The following is a 17,308-nucleotide window of genomic DNA, read 5'->3' as shown; positions in this document are numbered from 1 at the left end:
TAGTGTTTAACGGCCGAAACACCCGATGATCCTGAGGTACACTACTGAAGAGGTTGTCTTGAACATTTCCCTCACTCTAACTGTTTTTGGGGGAGCAGGAAAGAATAATGAAAAAAATGTCCTACTATAACAAATATCGTCCTTGAAACATGGCATTTGCCTGAAACAAAACTTCTTGGCGTGATCTCACATCTACTCAGATCTAATTTTAGCACTGGACCAAACCTGCGCTCTAAACCTAACCGCCATAACCGCAGCCTTCAAAAACCTAGCCGGTTCAACTCGAGTACTGTTAAATCTATAGATGGACCCAACCGCGCTCTAAACCTAACCACCATAACCGCAGCATTTAAAAACCTAGCCGGTTCGACTCGAAGACTGCTATTTTTAAAGCTGGACCAAACCACACCCTAAACTTAACCATCACAGACCCAATGATTATAATTTAACTATGACATTAACCGTCTTTGATAACATGGCAGTCTGGCTGAAACAATACTTTTTGGCAGAACACGATGCTGGGTCGGGATTATCAGTCTGCGACCTTCGAGTTGTGGTCTGGTTCGCCGATCTGGAACAAGTTCAGTCAAGAACTTTGTGTTCTCATATCTACTTAGATCTAGATTGAGTGCTGGAACAAACTGCACTCTCAAGCTAACCGCCATAACCTCAGCAATTATGAACCCAGCTGGTTCAACTCGAGCACTGTGAAACTTAAGGGTGAAAAAATTCAGAGCCTAAATTTAACCATCGCAGACCCAGCGTTTAAAAACATAATTTTCACTTTTTTAGGCCCAATGCTTAGACAAGCGCAGCTCCTAGACCGGAGATGATCTCACGCGATATGGTATAGTCTGACAAGCGTGGGCCCGTGCACCTTTCCCTCAGTCTCCCTATCCCAAACCGGCCTAGACGAGGGCTAGGTTGGGGGGAGCTGTTGTATTTTTCCAAACCTAACCCTAACCCTAACTCTAACCCTAACTCTAACCCTAACTCTAACCTAACCCATTCCTCTAACCTAACCTAACCCTAAGGACCTTGGACGTTTCATTCCCCTAACCCGAAACTCAACCCTAACCCTAGCAAGGCGAAACTCAACCCTAGCACTGCGAAACTCAAGTAAGGGCGCAGTACCATATCTCGGCCCCTGGAGGAGCTAGAGCGATGAAACCAAGTGCAATCGACTGGGCGTCCTCTAATTAGTATAGACACCAAATTTCAGACCTCTAACTGCAAAACAACTGGGGGTGCAATACCATATCTCAGCACCTGGTGGCGCTAGAGCTACCAAACTAAGTGCAAACGATCGGGCGCCCTCTAAATAGTATATATACCGAATTTCAGCCCTCTAGGACCTATAGAAACGAAGTGCACCCCACCCTATAGGGGGGTGCAATTTCGCATTTTACCCTATATACCTAAATATACCCCTAAATATACCCCTAAATATACCCTAACCCTAACTCTCTAACCCTAACCCTAACGCTAACCCTAACCAGGACAACCACACCGCACCTAAACCTAACCAGCAGAACCACACTACACCTAAAACCTACCCATTCTACCACTAATGGTTGAAACCTACAAAATTATTTTTTATAATATAAATAATGATTATAATAGCATATTAATTTGAAGTCTCATTTTATTGGGGGGGTGTTGTGGGCCTGGGCTGTGGGGCTCTGCTCGAACGGTGAAAACAGGTGGCCATCAGGAGTATAAGAAGGACAGTGCATTTACCGACGTTGAACTATGTTTCAGCTTCTGGATCTCATTCGTTCCTAACAACACCTAACCTTAACACCCATTTTGTTGTGCAAACCTAGTGGAAATAACAACAAATATTTTAGCCCCATTTTGGATTTTTTTGCATTGACTCATGGACTCGGTCTGGCTTGGATCGGTCTTTAGTGGTCAGTGGACGGATGGACCGTGCACAACCAGGTTCAGACCTCACGTCTCTGAGCTTTGGGCTGGTCCTTGTCGGGCCTTGTTTTAGTGAGTTGATGTGAAATATCAGTACAACAAAATGGTAAACCACACCAAAATGGATCATGACGCACCAAAAAGTGCCGATATTTAGTGTTAGAACGTGTGTGTGTGTGTGTGTGCAGACACGCCCCCTCAGAAACAGTATAAATAAGACTGAGTGACTGGAACCTTTCATTTTGTGTTCGAGCTAGCCTGAAGAAGGAAAATAAATTCCGAAACGTCGCGATAAGGCTTGAACAGTCCACTTTAAGGCCTCCATCAGTGTGGTGTATGATGTAGAGAGCCACAGAAATTTTCTAGAAGGTTCCAAAAATTGTTTTCTCCATCCAGACGATGTTGAGATCTCTTGAAGTCACAGAAACGTATTCCTCCATCCAAAACGATGTTGAGACGTGTATAGTTCAATTACTGATTACTCTCTTGGGGGTTTAGAACGATTTCCTCCATCCATACAGATGTCGACTTTTTTCAAAGATGTACTGCACCACACAACACCTAACCTTAACACCCATTTTGTTGTGCAAACCTAGTGGAAATAACAACAAATATTTTAGCCCCATTTTGGATTTTTTTGCATTGACTCATGGACTCGGTCTGGCTTGGATCGGTCTTTATTGGTCAGTGGACGGATGGACCGTGCACAACCAGGTTCAGACCTCAGGTCTGGACCTTGGACGTTTCATTCCCCTAACCTAACCCTAACTCTAAGGACAACCACACCGCACCTAAACCTAACCAGCAGAACCACACTACACCTAAAACCTACCCATTCTACCACTAATGGTTGAAACCCATAAAATTATTTTTTATAATATAAATAATGATTATAATAGGTTATTAATTTGAAGTCTCATTTTATTGGGGGAGTGTTGTGGGCCTGGGCTGTGGGGCTCTGCTCGAACGGTGAAAGCAGGTGGCCATCAGGAGTATAAGAAGGACAGTGCATTTACCGATGTTGAACTTTGTTTCAGCTTCTGGATCTCATTCGTTCCTAACTGGATCTCATTCGTTCCTAACCCTAACTCTAAATTAAACCCTTTTGGTGTAAACCACGTCAATATAGCCCGTTTGATTGGAACCCATGCGATTAAGCCCTATATTTTGTTATATTACAATTATATATATATATATATATATATATATATATATCTCCATGAAATGAACATTTTCTTTTTTGGGCCTGGGGTGTCCTTTAGTGGTCACCAAAAAGTGGACCAGTGCATAGCCATTTCTCGGACCTTTGGGTCCTGGATCTTGGATTTTTAACCCACAATTATTTATCAATAAATAACACTTATTTTTTAAAAACAATTCTCGTTCAAACGTTAAAAAAAAAAAAAAAAAAAAAAAAAAAAAAAAAAAAAAAAAACACACACCTCACTATCTGTGGTTCAACGATAAAAAGACCAAATATATTGGTGGTGCAGCAATGGGCCTAGGCTGTGGGGGCAGGCCTCGGCTGAGTCAGGAGAGCGGCCAGAAGGAGTATTTAAGGACTGCGCATTACCAGAGCTGGACTGTGCTTCAGCTCTTGGATTTTTTCTAATCCTAACCTACCATCTCACTTAACTTGGGCCTCGTTGGCCTTTCCTAGTCTCCCCAGGAAAAGCATTGGGAGAAATTTTTTAGACATTAGTCTGGTTCTTTAAACATTAGACACCGTCCCTCAGAGCGACCCGCCCAGGGTGATCAGACCTCGGCATGTGTCTCAGTCAATTGGCTAATGCGACCGTCGCTGGATCCACAATGCCACTGTTGGGATCCCGATAACTCTCGATCACCTGTTTTTATACAACCACCCCCCGGCTCTCTGAGCCCACTTTACAAATCAATGCAAGAAAATCCTGAACTGGACTCTTCAACTAGCCCTAACCCCCTCTATAACCTCCCTCTCAGCCCCTGGTGCAACCCATGTACTAAGCAAACTGTGTTTCGCCCCATAGAAGACTGGGCTCCAATTAAGGCCTGTTAGCCCCAGGCCACCTACCCTACGTGCTGTCCAAGTGGACCCAGGGAGGCTGGATACTCACCGTGCAGGGGACCCTTCGTTAACACCGCAAGGTATCCGGGTCACCTGAAAGAGACCAACCCCAAACCTCCCATTCCTTCCCATCAGGCCGAGAGTGTGAGACTGGCAGATGCACATTTCTGCAAACCAAGCTTCTACCAGTCCACCCCTCTTCAAAGTTCATACATTTTAGAACTGAACAGACATCATCCTTACTAGGACAACCGCCAGATGCAGGAACTTCTGGGGTTGCGGTCCCTTGTGTCTTTCCTGCATCTCCAACTTTGTCCTAGTCCCCCCCATCTGTGGTGAGACCCCATCCAAACACGAAAATAGCCAAGCCATGATTGATGACATGGTCAATAATTGTTGCCCGAATTTCATTTGAAACTTGAGCTCGATTTTGTCCTCTTACTGCTGCAGCTCCTCCACCACGCATACAAACTCCTCTTCCATGGCCTCTTACTCTCCTTCAGTGCCTATGGCCTCTTTGATCCATGCTTGTAAATAGCAACACATAGGTGGCATCTTTTATAGATAGATGAGGACTGATTGCTGATTGAAGAGTTGTGCAAATGAGTTTCACACAGGTGCATCGAGATTTATAATTATGCAAGTAGTTTCTATCAGCTGTGAATAGATTTTTTTCTTTTGTTCAACACAGTGAATCCAATAGAGTTTGGGGCCTTTCAATGAGATCTGTGGTAACAGTTTTGAAAAAGGGTGTGAAAAATGTGTGAAACAAATGAAAAAGTGTTAAAACATTTGCAAGAGGAGACTTCCTCTGTGCTAATAATGTGATGATGAAGATCAAACGGATCCCAGTTTATTTAGTGTGTCTTAGTAAATGAGAAAAACAGTGAAGCTATTCATTTAAAAAAATTATGTGACCAGATTTTTTTTTTAAAGATAACGTAGTTCTTTGAGCATTTTGTTGATTCTGATAGACACTCGTTGTCACAGTTGTAAACACTAGGCTTTCTTCTTTCACCAGGGGGTTTGGCACCACGTACATTTGTTTCAAGCTGGAATGTTAAAGAATGCAACACACAAGTCTCAGAGAAATCCTTTTGAATTCCACCAATCCAACGGGGACTTCAACACTCCTGAAGCGTTTCCACTTTTGTGTGCCATATGCATCAGATGTTTAGCCAGCAGTCCCTGGGCGTGACTGCTCCAGGTGTGTGTTCGCAGTGTATGTGTGTTCACTGCTGTGCGTGTGCACTTTAGGTGGATAAAATGCATAGCACAACTTTTAAATATGGGTCACCATACTTGGCTGTATGTCACATCACTTTGTCTGTTATCATTTTGAAGAAAGAGGGTGGTATCACCTGCTAATTGTGTTATAATTAGTTCTCTAGCAAAAATAGTCATACCTTTTATCGTTCTCGCTTTAATATGATTAGTGAGGAGTTGACTTATCACAAATAAATATGGAGAGACAGGGCAACCAAGCCTTATCCCTCTAGACAAATAAACTGTTGCTGTTCTTATAAATATTATTAATTGCAGAAGTGAAAATATTTCCAAGCCAAAATTTTATAAGTGAATCAAAAATAAACTGATACTCTAAGGAATCAAAGGTCTTACAGAAATCAATTCTTTAAATTCAGGATCATCCAAAATATCTAAAACCAATCTAATGTTGTTTGAGATATGCCTATTTCTCATGAGGCTAGTTTGTGTTCTTTCAATAACCGCTTCTAATACAGCTTTGGGTTTAAGCAAATACCATGGCAAATCATTTATAATTATTGTTTAGTAAACTAATTGACAGACAGTGTAATATAATTTTTTGGTTACGGTATTAATGTGATTAACCCTAGAGTCTAGATCGGTGGAAGGCATTGATTACCGGTACTTCCATTAAACATCTTGAGCAAAAAAGGGACCAAATCTTTAGTAAATTCTTTATAAAATTCTGTGATCAAACCGTCTGTACCTGGCGATTTGTTATTTTTCAAATAATTAACTGACTTTATCACCTCCTCAACAGAAATTGCCATATCAAAAAGTATGTAAAAAGTATATGAAAATATTTTTTTTTGTCAAGTTTTCACTTCTATAGAACTTTAAAAATCATGCGATACGTTTTGAGAATAAATGGATCAGAATTTTTTTTTTTTTTTCAATAAAAATTCACAACAGTAATTGGAAATTAGGTTATGGTACTTTGCTACAATCTCATTCACATTTAATTTACTAATGTTGTTATTAATATGGTGTCTCTCTAAATTAAAAAAAGTACTGTGAATTTTGTTCTCCACCTTCGAGTCATCGCTTCACTGAATGAACAAACGCATCTTCAGCTTTCTTTCTGTAGTTCATCTAGTTTGATTGCAGATCTGATAATAGTAATTTTGCTTCATTCAATACATTTTCTGGGCATTTATTTGTTAATTTTGTTATTTTAACAACAATGCCAGTTTCTTCAGCTCTTTTGCATTTGGCTATAAAGCTACCAAATTTTCTTAAATATTTAGTGATCTCAAATTTCAGAAAAAAAACTACATATTGATCCACTGATTACTTTTTAACTTCATTATATAGCAGTAGTGAATTGTTAAGTTTCCAGTACAATCAAAAACCTTGAATGATGTCTAAATGTCTTCTGTAACAGTATTGACAAATGAAACCAAGCTTGAGACGCGAGTCATTGATGTTGGGTGGGGTTTTAACATAAGGGCCATGGTTTGCCTTTAACTGGTTTGGGGGTGAAAATCACACATATTGTTGATGACACTCTTTGATTCATAAAGTATTGCAAAAACAACTCATGCTGCGTTCATATATAAAACAATCAAATTATGAAAATGTTGTCTTTTCTCTTTTGTTTGAATTAGAAAAATTTGTAAATCTACAATAAACGTTTGTGGAAACAATTCATCATTTATTTGCTTAATGTTTTTATTGCTACTACAGTAAATAGTATTTGTTTACAGAGGACATTTTAAATAATAAACTTTTAGAATTTTTGCTAATATTAATTACTGTCTGGCTCCCCATTTTCCCAGGTTGTTTGGACTGAAATCAACCAATTGGATTTTGATTTAATTAATCTGACTTGTACAGGACTGTTATTATCCCTCACATATATAGACATTTTTCACTGCAAACTGCTTATCTTTTTCTGGGATGCAGACAAACAGGTGAAGTAAATTACAGAATTTATCCAGGGTCACAATTCTCATTTAATCAGAGTGTTCCAGGAAAACTTCTCTGAAATGAGTCAGTATATTTTTCTGTTATATTTACAGACATTATTAGAATTATCATTCTTGGCTGTTTATAACTGCATATTTCTCTATTCTGATTCATGTAATGCATTCAAATATAATTCTACATGTCAGGTAATTAAGGCTAGTGGAAAAAAAAACTTTGATAAAACAGTATTGGTATTTAGTCCAGAATTTCAAATAGTTGTATCTCAGCCAAATATTGTCCTACTAACAAACCATATCAATGGAAAGATTATGTATTCAGCTTTCAGATGATCTATAAATCTTAATTTCTGCCACTGATATACATATATATTTTTTTATTTTATTTGTTTATATCCTACTCAGAGGAGGAAAAACATATTAGATATTTGGTCTTCTACAAGCACAGGATTTGCAGTCTTCAGATTCCCAGCATGTCTTCAGTCACCTGACACCCCAACAGAGCGTTCCCATCACACACACACTGAGACAGGCTGTCTGCTGAAACACACACACCTGCAACTCATATCACTGTAAAATAACATGGGAAGCACCAACTTGCAGAACATTTGATGTGAAATATTTTGATAGCTGAATATTGTCTCACGTTTCTGAGAGCGGACCCATGACGCCGCCTTCATGGCCACAAACTGCCACTCCACCTGCTGATCTGATTTAAATGCATATAACCAGATGAGAGCGAGGACGGTGGCCCACACTGACCCGTCCACCTGAAACACAAGCACACATCAAACACACGCACACACCAATCAGAAACCTATCTTTGGATATGACATCATATGTCCTACCTGTGCTGTTTTCTGATTGTTCACTTCGTCCTCTGTCTTCCCAAACACAGCAGCCAATGAGGCGTTGAGCTCCCAGCATCCCGTGGCCTTCTGAAGAGAGACCAGCTGGAGCACAGGGTCCTTCAGGGGCTCAGCTTCTGCTGAAATGCACAGATCATTCAGACAGAAGTCATCTAAACACCCATAGCAGCATTCATAGCAGTAAGTTTATGATTAAAGCAAATAAATCAAATGAAATAAAGCCTTAATCAGGATTTTGACACATCTATAAACAGACACCAGTAGTGTTTCTTTTTCAATGTTCTGGAACGCTGTCACAGAGAAAGTTTTTGCCATTTGTAAAGTTAAATGTCAGCACACCCCCTGAAGCAGGTAGACCAGCGGTGATGACATCATCGTCCACATGCTGTGATGTCATTTGACATTTAAAATCAAACTGTAAAATATTTCATTACGCACTTCAGAAAAAGAAAACAATTCTAGCCGAATAGACCCAAACCCTTACTGATTAAATTTCTATGAAAAAAGCATAATGATCAATACAGCTGATACAAGAAAACATTTGACCTTTTGTTAAGCTCCTCTCTTCCTACACTCTTCTCTTTCCTAAATGCCGACCCCAAGCATTTAACCCCAATCAAAATATAAAAGAAAACCTTCATTTTCTGGTTGTCATACTCTCATTAAGTTACACTTTTAATTTTCGCAATCAGAATATTAATGTCATCTAGTGCTTCAGCAAAGTATCTCTGGCTATAACTAGCTAAAGTTAAAGTTATGCTAACGTACAAACCTAAATAGTAGACTGTAGGCCAAAAACACAAACGAAGGTCTACACTTCACTTCATATTAAACTGGTTAAATGTAAATCAATTTAATAATATGAGACCTCTCCCACTTGCATTGTGATCTGTAAACACTGCTTGCAAACGAATCATGTTAAATGATAGAGAATTACCAACCATGTAGATTTTTAAATCTTGTATATATCCCTGTATGGCATATTCAATTTCCACTTGAATGGTGGTCCTTCTGTCTCCAAAATGGTTCAAAAACATCTTGTGACAAGGTTTTCACATTGACAGCTCTCATTGCAAGACTGTGAGCAGTTGTTTGTTTGTCCAAGGGAGCAACTGTAACTAACGGGGCAGGGCTTATCCATAGATCAATTGTTCCTTTCAAGTTCTAATCTGATGTACATCTACATGCAGAGTTCATATAAGGTGCTATGATTGAATGAATTTAAATTCAAAAGCATCTCAGTATCTAATGCATAATATAATGTCTCCATGTAAAATGAATCCTGTCTGATTTAAGGCATTGTTTCAAAACCTACGGCTGCTTTGTTAGACTTACTCTGATCTGACTCATCATCACATTCAATCATTGAGTTGGACGAGGCCATGGAATAGTCTAAAAAAAAAAAAAAATCATTCAAACAGTGACATACAGAAGAAGGCTATTAGATTGAGAAAAAAAAAAAAGCTTAGTGAAGTGGCTGTATATTTTTCTTACGCATTGTAGAATCAAAATCCATTTGAAGAGCCATTGCTGAGAAAACAGAGGGAAAACCCAAGGCTTGTTAAGGGCATATGCTAAAACAATCATTCAATGAGTGACAAAATTAGATGGAAAAAAACAACATTAACATAATAAGACATGTTCAGTGATGTGCTGCTGTCTGTGCATTTCTCTTACGCCGTGCCCTTTGGACAACCATTCCTGAGAAAAGAGAGGGAAAACCCAGGGCTTGTTAAGGGCATAAGGTAAAACAATCATTCAATGAGTGACAGGATAAAAGACAAGTAGATGAAAAAAACATTTAAAAATAAGCCCATTTCAGTGAAATACCCGCAGAACATTTTCTTTTACACGCTACCAGCTATTAACGAAAAAACACATGACTAAAATATATCTCATATCATCCAAAAACTGAAAAATTGATTGATTGACCACTCATATTTGAGTGATTAACTTCATGTATTGGTACTGAAAAACCAACTTATTAGATTTCTATTCTTTGTGTCATGGACCACATCTAAACCTCAATGTCTGATATAATGTGCTATAATTTAAGAATCGACTGTCCTGAGCTGAGATATTGAGGTTTATATAAAAATCTGCATGACTAAATCAGGTGCTTTTTCTATAATCTTACATAGAGGTAATCACTTAAACAAATTTAGAAAATGTAAAATTGTTAAACAACCTTTGCTGGATTGCTTGAGATGGACTGAACCATGAAAAAGAAAGTAGGTTATTTCTTACCACACGTTCTCATAGGTTGGCATTGCATCATAGACATCTGAAGCATATCTAATAAAGAATTGAATTTCACATGTTGATTATGTGTATACAACAAATTATTATGCATGTCTGTCTAATGGGGTGGTGATGGCGCAGTGTATAAGAAGCGTGCCATTGGTCGGAGGAACCTGGGTTCGAATCCACTGGTTGACACCAATGTGTCCCTGAGCAAGACACTTAACCTCTAGTTGCTCCAGAGGCGTGCGACCTCTGACATATATAGCAATTGTAAGTCGCTTTGGATAAAAGCGTCAGATAAATGTAAATGTAAATGTAATGTCTAACTACTATGTGACAGTAAAACTGATTATGAAATCATCCTTGTGATCCAGCTTTGTCCAATCCTCATCCTGGAGTGCCAATGACCTGGAGCGTTTAGTTCCGACCTGCTCCTAATCACTTTCCTGAAGTTTCTAGTCATCCTGAAGACCTCATTCAGCAGGTCCATATGTGTTTAATTAGGATACAACTTAACTCTGCAGGACAGTGGCACTCCAGGATCAGGGTTGTTCTAAACAGAGTAAATCAGTGAATATACACACACACACACACACACACACACACACAGAACTTACGTGCTACTGGCACTCTCCTCTGCAGCAGCGGTCCTTTCACAGTCTGATTGTGGTCTTTATTAATGCCGATGAAGGCTGTATGAGCGCTACTCACTCCTGCCTGAACACTGAGCTCCACAATCCTTTTCCTGACGTTCTCTGCGTCTGCTCCTTCGGCTCGTTCCTCCAGCTCCAGAGAGCGGATCACAGACCGGGCTGCCAGCCGGTGGATCGTCAGTCTACAACAAACATAAACCTATAAATACATTCTTTACCGTCAGAGACACGGCCAGGCGTCACCAATGTGATCACAAAGATGAGTTTTGGGTCAGTTCTCCTCTTTATAATGATCCATGTCTCATCTATAATTGTCCGGATCAATGCCAAAACAACCAATAAAATCAATAGTAAAAAAAAATTTGGGTAAACCATGTTCAAAAGCATAATAACATACTTTTTATACAACAAAATGTCATAAAAAAGAAACATATTCCTCAATTTAAACTGAAGAAATCACCACTCCTCTGATGATCAAGAGTAATGTCCTATTCATGAATGAGCTGATTCTGTCCCATGAACCGGTTGAAACCTGTGTGTGTGTGTGTGTTCTTGTTTTTGTGTCATATCAGGACACAACTCTGTATAATGACATGGGTATGACACAGGTATTACAAGGAGAGGGTGACTTATGAGGACATAACCCATGTCCCCATTTTTCAAATCACTTATAAATCATACAGAATGAGTTTTTTTGAGAAAGTTAAAAATGCACAAAGTTTCCTGTGAGGGTTAGGGTTAGGTGTAGGGTTGGTGAAGGGCGATAGAATATACAGTTTGTTCAGTATAAAAACCCATTACACCTATGGGATGAACACACTTTACACAACAAATGTTTGTGTGTGTGTGTATGTATATATGTATGTATATATATATATATATATATATATATATATATATATATATATATATATATATATATATATATATATATATTACCCTGTGTCCTCCGTTGGTTGTAAGGTAAACTGAAGCTGGTTAGTCACAGGTTGATCTTTCAGCTTGTATTTCACGGTCACAGCTCCTTCCTTCTTTCCTGAACTCTATGATGAGGAAGAAAGAAAAAGTAACATATTTGAGGATTAAAGATTTTACAGGGCAACTATTTAAATTAAATTTGTTACCACATCTATCTTACAGCATCTAAATTAAATGTGATGCAACACAAGCAAGCAATTTATCTAATGGTACCAGATGTGACAAAATCAATCACAAATCACACCCAATCAGAAGAATGTGTGGGCGGAGCCTCTCTTCAAATTCACTGCTTTCTCTAGCTTGTGAGCTTCTTTGTTCATGTTCTCTTTATATTTTTTTAAATCTTTGGTAAAATTCATATCCATAACGCTTTTGTTTTGGCTATTGGTCACATTCAATCATAAACTCAATTAAACCCTTTTAACATGAAATGATCAGTATCTCAGATGATCATGCAGTCCCAACAAGATTTATTGACTTTTTCTAAATTTGTGGTGGCTTTTCTCAACATTTGCTGTATTTTTTGTGTGTGTTGTCTTGCAGTGAAAATATCCCAAAGACAACATTATTCTAACTTTTTTTTATACTTTCTGACCTCATTAATACACATGCAAACCTTTCTGTAAAGTTTTGTCTAAAAGGTAAAAAAAATAAAAAATAAAAAAAAGGGAATTTCTGACTATTTCAGGCAAGTTAGCATTCTTTTAAAGTAGACATTTTGAGCCTTCTATACATATATTTCTCATGTCTGTGAGGCAAGTAGCCTTTACAAGTTTCGTTTTATTTTTTAAACCATTCCTAAATGGCAGAAAGCGTATCCAAATCATTTTCTTTGTTTTAAAAAAAAAAGCACCACGTTTTTTTGATATTGTGGGTGTGTGCACAAATAAAAGTAGACCCTTATACTCTTATCTGTAATACTCTGCTTTCCTGATAACAGTGAAAAGATCTAGCCATGCAACAGTGCAATGACAGCTTTCACACTGGGATATGTGCTTGAAACCCACAGGAGTGGGTTTAGATTCAGTTTGCATCTGGTGGTTGTTGAGCCCTTGGTTTATATGAATGAAGCTGGTCTCCAAAAGACCATTAGATAAAACCATTCAAAGCTTTCACCTGTCCTTTAATCTGAGCGTAGATGAGCGCTCTCTGACCCTGGAACAGAGTATTGATGGATGGAGACAGCATGTCCACCGTCACACCCTCGGGAACGGTCCAGTCCACAGAGATATTATCCACGGCCGGCTGGAGAGCAAACCTGAGCGACTGCATCACCTGACGGAGGAGAGAGGCTGGTACATACACACCCTTAACATCTTATGCTCACTCTGTCCAGTCTGTTTCCACATTAAGTCTTACTTTGGGCTGCATGCGGTCAGTGCCTGTGATGAACTGAGCGTGACCAGAACCTTCTCTGGCCATTCCTGTGATGAGAGCCGTACTCGCACCCTCACCGATCCCGAAGGAGAAACACCTGCAGACACAAGAGCAGCTCCAGTGCTGAGCACCTGACATGAGATCAGTACATGAGGAGGACTGAGACGAGTGAACGCACCTGTGAGAGTAAACGTGACTCTTCACCAGATCCAGCACCTCCTTAGTGTTCCACACCTCTCCATCAGTGAAGATGAACAGCTGAGAGAGAGGAAGAGAGAGGAGTCAATGATCTGTTTGTTTTCCTGAAGGAATCAGTGAGAGTGTGGCTGTGCTGTACCTGTCGAGGGTGATCTGGGTAACAGGGCTGACTGTAGATGTGTTTAAGCGGCTGTAGGATCTCTGTGCCGCCCATGTCTGCGCTCATGCTCTTCACTCTCTTCAGAGCCTCTTCCATCGTGTCCTCGCTGTACACAACACTCTGACTGCAACGACACACACCACAGTCTCTCACACACCCACAGCTAACCCACACAAAGTCACTCCTGAAGATTAATTAACATCTAGTTACTGACGGAAAGAAGGACTCAAAGTGAGATCCGAATCCATAGATGTTGAAGTAGCATCCCATGGGCAAACTCTTCAGCAGCAGCAGCAGCGTGTCCTGGAGACACACACATGTGCAGATGAACACGCAACTCAATACACTCAGATTAATGCGTCATGTCTGAAATCTGACAACTTACTCTTGCACTTTCGATGCGCATCTGTGCGTCATTCCCATGATGCATCTGGCAGTCCATACTGCCTGACCTGTCAACTACAAAAATGAATTCGCCCCGAGACGCCAGTGATGACATCACATCTGCAGGGAACTCTGGGTACAGACTGATCATGAGCGCTGGGTCGCCCATCAGAGAACCTGCAACATTTACATTTATTAATTTGGCGAATGCTTTTATCCAAAGCGATTTACAGTTGAGAAATACCATTTATAAATGTATAAAACGATGGCAGTAAACATGAGAAGTGCCCGTTATACAAGGTTTTGATCATTGTTCAAAATGGTAAATCCAGGACAGGAAGGCAAAAAGCATAATAAGAGAACAGAAAGAGAAGGCATAGATTTTTATTGTTAGATGCTCATGGAAGAGTGTCAGTTGTTTCCTGAAGATTGTGAGGGATTCAGCTGTTTGGATGGCGTTAGACAGTACTGTGGTAAAGGGGTGTAAATGGCCTGAATGCTGTATGAACTGTGTTAGACTGCGTGTCAGTCTCTATCCTGCAGAGTGAATCAAAACTACCGGAGAAACTAATCAACCCTGCATTACAACTTACATACGACCCGTCCTAAACATCACAAATCAGTGCACAAACTACTAGAATCAAAAAAAGTATTCTTTTGGTGTAGGGCAAAATCAGCATTCTTGATCAAATTCTGTCACATTCTCTCCTATGAACGGTCAATGATTCGACTGGAACTGAGGTCTTATGATGTGTAGCACACAGTATGACATAGAAAAACAGATATACATAGCGTGACACCAATTATCTCCAAAACCTTATTTGGATCATATTAATCATTCTGACAAGCAACAACTGTAAAGTACAGTAACAATCTGAGTTTACTGGCTTTAACTTACATTATACTTACACCAAACTGAATTCATGTACAAACAAAAGCATCATATCTTCCATGTTTCAATGTTATTTGCACAGAGTCGTACCTGACGGAGCCGCAGACGCTCCTGCCTCCACGACAGCAGAGGGCTGATGGGAATTTTCATAATACAGAAACAGCTCCACATCCTTATCGAACCGGTGACCAGCAGTCAGATTCACCTACACACACACACACACACACACACCAACATGCTTTTAGGCTTCTTGAAAAACGTTTAGTGCATAAAAACTACACGGACACACACACAGTCACTGAAACTCTCTCACAGACATACACACACACACACAGTACCGTGGCGTGAGTGTGTTGCGCGTCGAGGAACTCCAGAGGATCCAGAGGGCAGCTGGACTCGAGTTTGGAGATACGGTCTGAAGATCTCACTTCAACACTCAGAGACAGAGTGTAAGGAATAACTGATGCTGAGGAAACTTCTGGAACACCAGCCGCTGAAACTGAGAGAACCACAGACAAACAGACACACTTTATAACTCTGGATCAATCTAGAGCCCAACAGCAGCTTCCGTTCTGACCAGAAGTGACCTGAGCATTAGGAACCAGCTGCCAGCATACAGATGAAGAGCTGATCGCACGTGACCTTTCCAACGGGATTACGTCATGCGTGAATTTGTAGTTTCACATCACTGAGCTACTGCAAGATGTCTTTTTGTGGTTATTTGCAACTAAACAGAGACAGACATAAACATCATGGATGACATTAGGGAGCGTAACTTATCAGAACAAATTCATTCTGGAAGTGAACTACTCCTTTAATTACAGAAGATGTGGACAGCCACTGCTGTGGCCAGTAATGGGTTATGATCTGGATTTATTCACCATCATATCAATACATACATACAATACATGCTCTTTCCTGAAACCAGGTAATGATTACCTGCAGGTGTGTATCGTGGGTTGAGTACAGCGGGCAGACAGAAGCGCAGCGCGTCATCGGCCTGGACACTGAGCTCGATGATGTAGACGATGGTGATGGAGGCCTTCTGACCCGGAGACAAACAGCCCACACTCAGTTTGAACACATCTGAACTCTCCTCGCTCTCTTCCAGCAGAAACGCCTGCTGGCCCGAGCTCACAGCATCATCATACTGATCCCGCGCCTGTGAGAGACAAACTCATCCGTATCCACAAACTCAGACACAATCAGACAGCACTAGAGACAGACGCAGGACTCACACTCTGTTTGTCCTGCACCTCGGCCACAATCTCCTGCTCTCCGATCCTGGCGCTGAAGTGACAGACCGCGGCGTCGGCGGGCAGCGGGAAGACGAACACGGCCTCCAGCGGACGCTCCTCCTCGTTCACATACTGCAGACAGGAGCTGACGGAGGCCACGTGATCCCGGACCTGCAGCTCCACCGAGATACTCTTCAGAGGAACTGAGAGACAAACAGAAGACACACCAACAACTTCTTCAAAACAAACACATCTCTAATTATACACAATATAAAATATTAACAGTTTCACATTGTTTTTAAGAAAGAAGAGACGTGTTTTTACCTGGTTCATTTTTTTCAGACACGAGACCACAGCAGTTCACCATGATGATGCTCTGTGAGAACAAATCAGCTTTTACTACACATTATAACATATAACTTGTCTGTTTAGACAATCTGTCGTGATTACGTAATCTGCTCAAAAATAAACAGCTGCTGTATCAAGTTACACCGAAAGATTGGACAAAATGTGATTATCAAGGGAATATTTCTTATAGCTATTGAATAGTCTACAGAGTAATGTTGTCCATCAGAACTTCGGTTCACTCTTCTCTAGACAACTGTCCACAGTCTTCATGGGACCGGTTTTGAAGGATGCAACAGGTGTATCTTTCACGTACTTCAATCACCCACAATCCTTTACACATATTCCAATCATTTTTACACAGTATTTTTAAGAACCCTTAAATTATAAAATACATGACTGGGAAAATAGCCTGCAGAAGGGCTTTAATTAACAAAAGGCATGTTCTTTTCAACCCACACTTCCACATACTGTAGCCTTGTCAATGATTCGAATAAAAAGGAAAAATTAAAACATACAGGTGCATCTCAATAAATTAGAATGTCACTGAAAAGTTAATTTCGGTAATTCAACTCAAATTGTGAAAATTGTGTATAAAATAAATTCAATGCACACATACTGAAGTAGTTTAAGTCTTTGGTTCTTTTAATTGTGATGATTTTGGCTAACATTTAACAAAACCCACAATTCACTCTCTTAAATTAGAATACTTCAAAAAACATTTTTGGTGAATTGTTGGCCTTCTGGAAATTATGTTCATTTACTGTACATGTACTGAATACTTGGTAGGGGCTCATTTAGCTTTA

General features: G+C 39.9%; 1 protein-coding gene across 13 annotated transcripts in view; it reads right to left on the bottom strand.

Moving 5' to 3' along the window:
• Positions 1 to 6,872: 6,872 nt before the first annotated feature.
• LOC127933162 (von Willebrand factor A domain-containing protein 5A) overlaps positions 6,873 to 17,308 on the bottom strand; it is a 40,691-nt gene continuing 30,255 nt past the window's right edge. The window contains exons 2-21 of one of the 13 annotated variants that reach the window (XM_052529928.1): positions 16,482 to 16,533; positions 16,158 to 16,360; positions 15,859 to 16,081; positions 15,258 to 15,418; positions 15,010 to 15,124; positions 14,029 to 14,204; positions 13,858 to 13,946; positions 13,623 to 13,767; positions 13,464 to 13,543; positions 13,268 to 13,382; positions 13,025 to 13,183; positions 11,870 to 11,973; positions 10,895 to 11,112; positions 10,281 to 10,328; positions 9,711 to 9,761; positions 9,528 to 9,563; positions 9,369 to 9,425; positions 8,013 to 8,152; positions 7,811 to 7,934; positions 6,873 to 7,704 (exon numbers count right to left, since the gene is read on the bottom strand). In XM_052529928.1, the coding sequence (XP_052385888.1) occupies positions 7,625 to 7,704; positions 7,811 to 7,934; positions 8,013 to 8,152; positions 9,369 to 9,425; positions 9,528 to 9,563; positions 9,711 to 9,761; positions 10,281 to 10,328; positions 10,895 to 11,112; positions 11,870 to 11,973; positions 13,025 to 13,183; positions 13,268 to 13,382; positions 13,464 to 13,543; positions 13,623 to 13,767; positions 13,858 to 13,946; positions 14,029 to 14,204; positions 15,010 to 15,124; positions 15,258 to 15,418; positions 15,859 to 16,081; positions 16,158 to 16,360; positions 16,482 to 16,524 (2,367 nt within the window). In that variant the 5' untranslated portion in view covers positions 16,525 to 16,533 and the 3' untranslated portion in view covers positions 6,873 to 7,624. Of the gene's footprint in view, positions 7,705 to 7,810; positions 7,935 to 8,012; positions 8,153 to 9,368; positions 9,426 to 9,527; positions 9,564 to 9,661; positions 9,762 to 10,280; positions 10,329 to 10,894; positions 11,113 to 11,869; positions 11,974 to 13,024; positions 13,184 to 13,267; positions 13,383 to 13,463; positions 13,544 to 13,622; positions 13,768 to 13,857; positions 13,947 to 14,028; positions 14,205 to 15,009; positions 15,125 to 15,257; positions 15,419 to 15,858; positions 16,082 to 16,157; positions 16,361 to 16,481; positions 16,534 to 17,308 lie in introns of those variants that run through there. The other 12 variants (XM_052529929.1, XM_052529930.1, XM_052529931.1 and 9 more) reach the window with 12 other exon arrangements.

This window comes from Carassius gibelio, chromosome A17 (genome assembly GCF_023724105.1).
Source record: "Carassius gibelio isolate Cgi1373 ecotype wild population from Czech Republic chromosome A17, carGib1.2-hapl.c, whole genome shotgun sequence".
Taxonomy (NCBI): domain Eukaryota; kingdom Metazoa; phylum Chordata; class Actinopteri; order Cypriniformes; family Cyprinidae; genus Carassius; species Carassius gibelio.
Note: the sequence above shows the minus strand (reverse complement) of the source record. Positions and strands in the feature narration are given on the sequence as shown.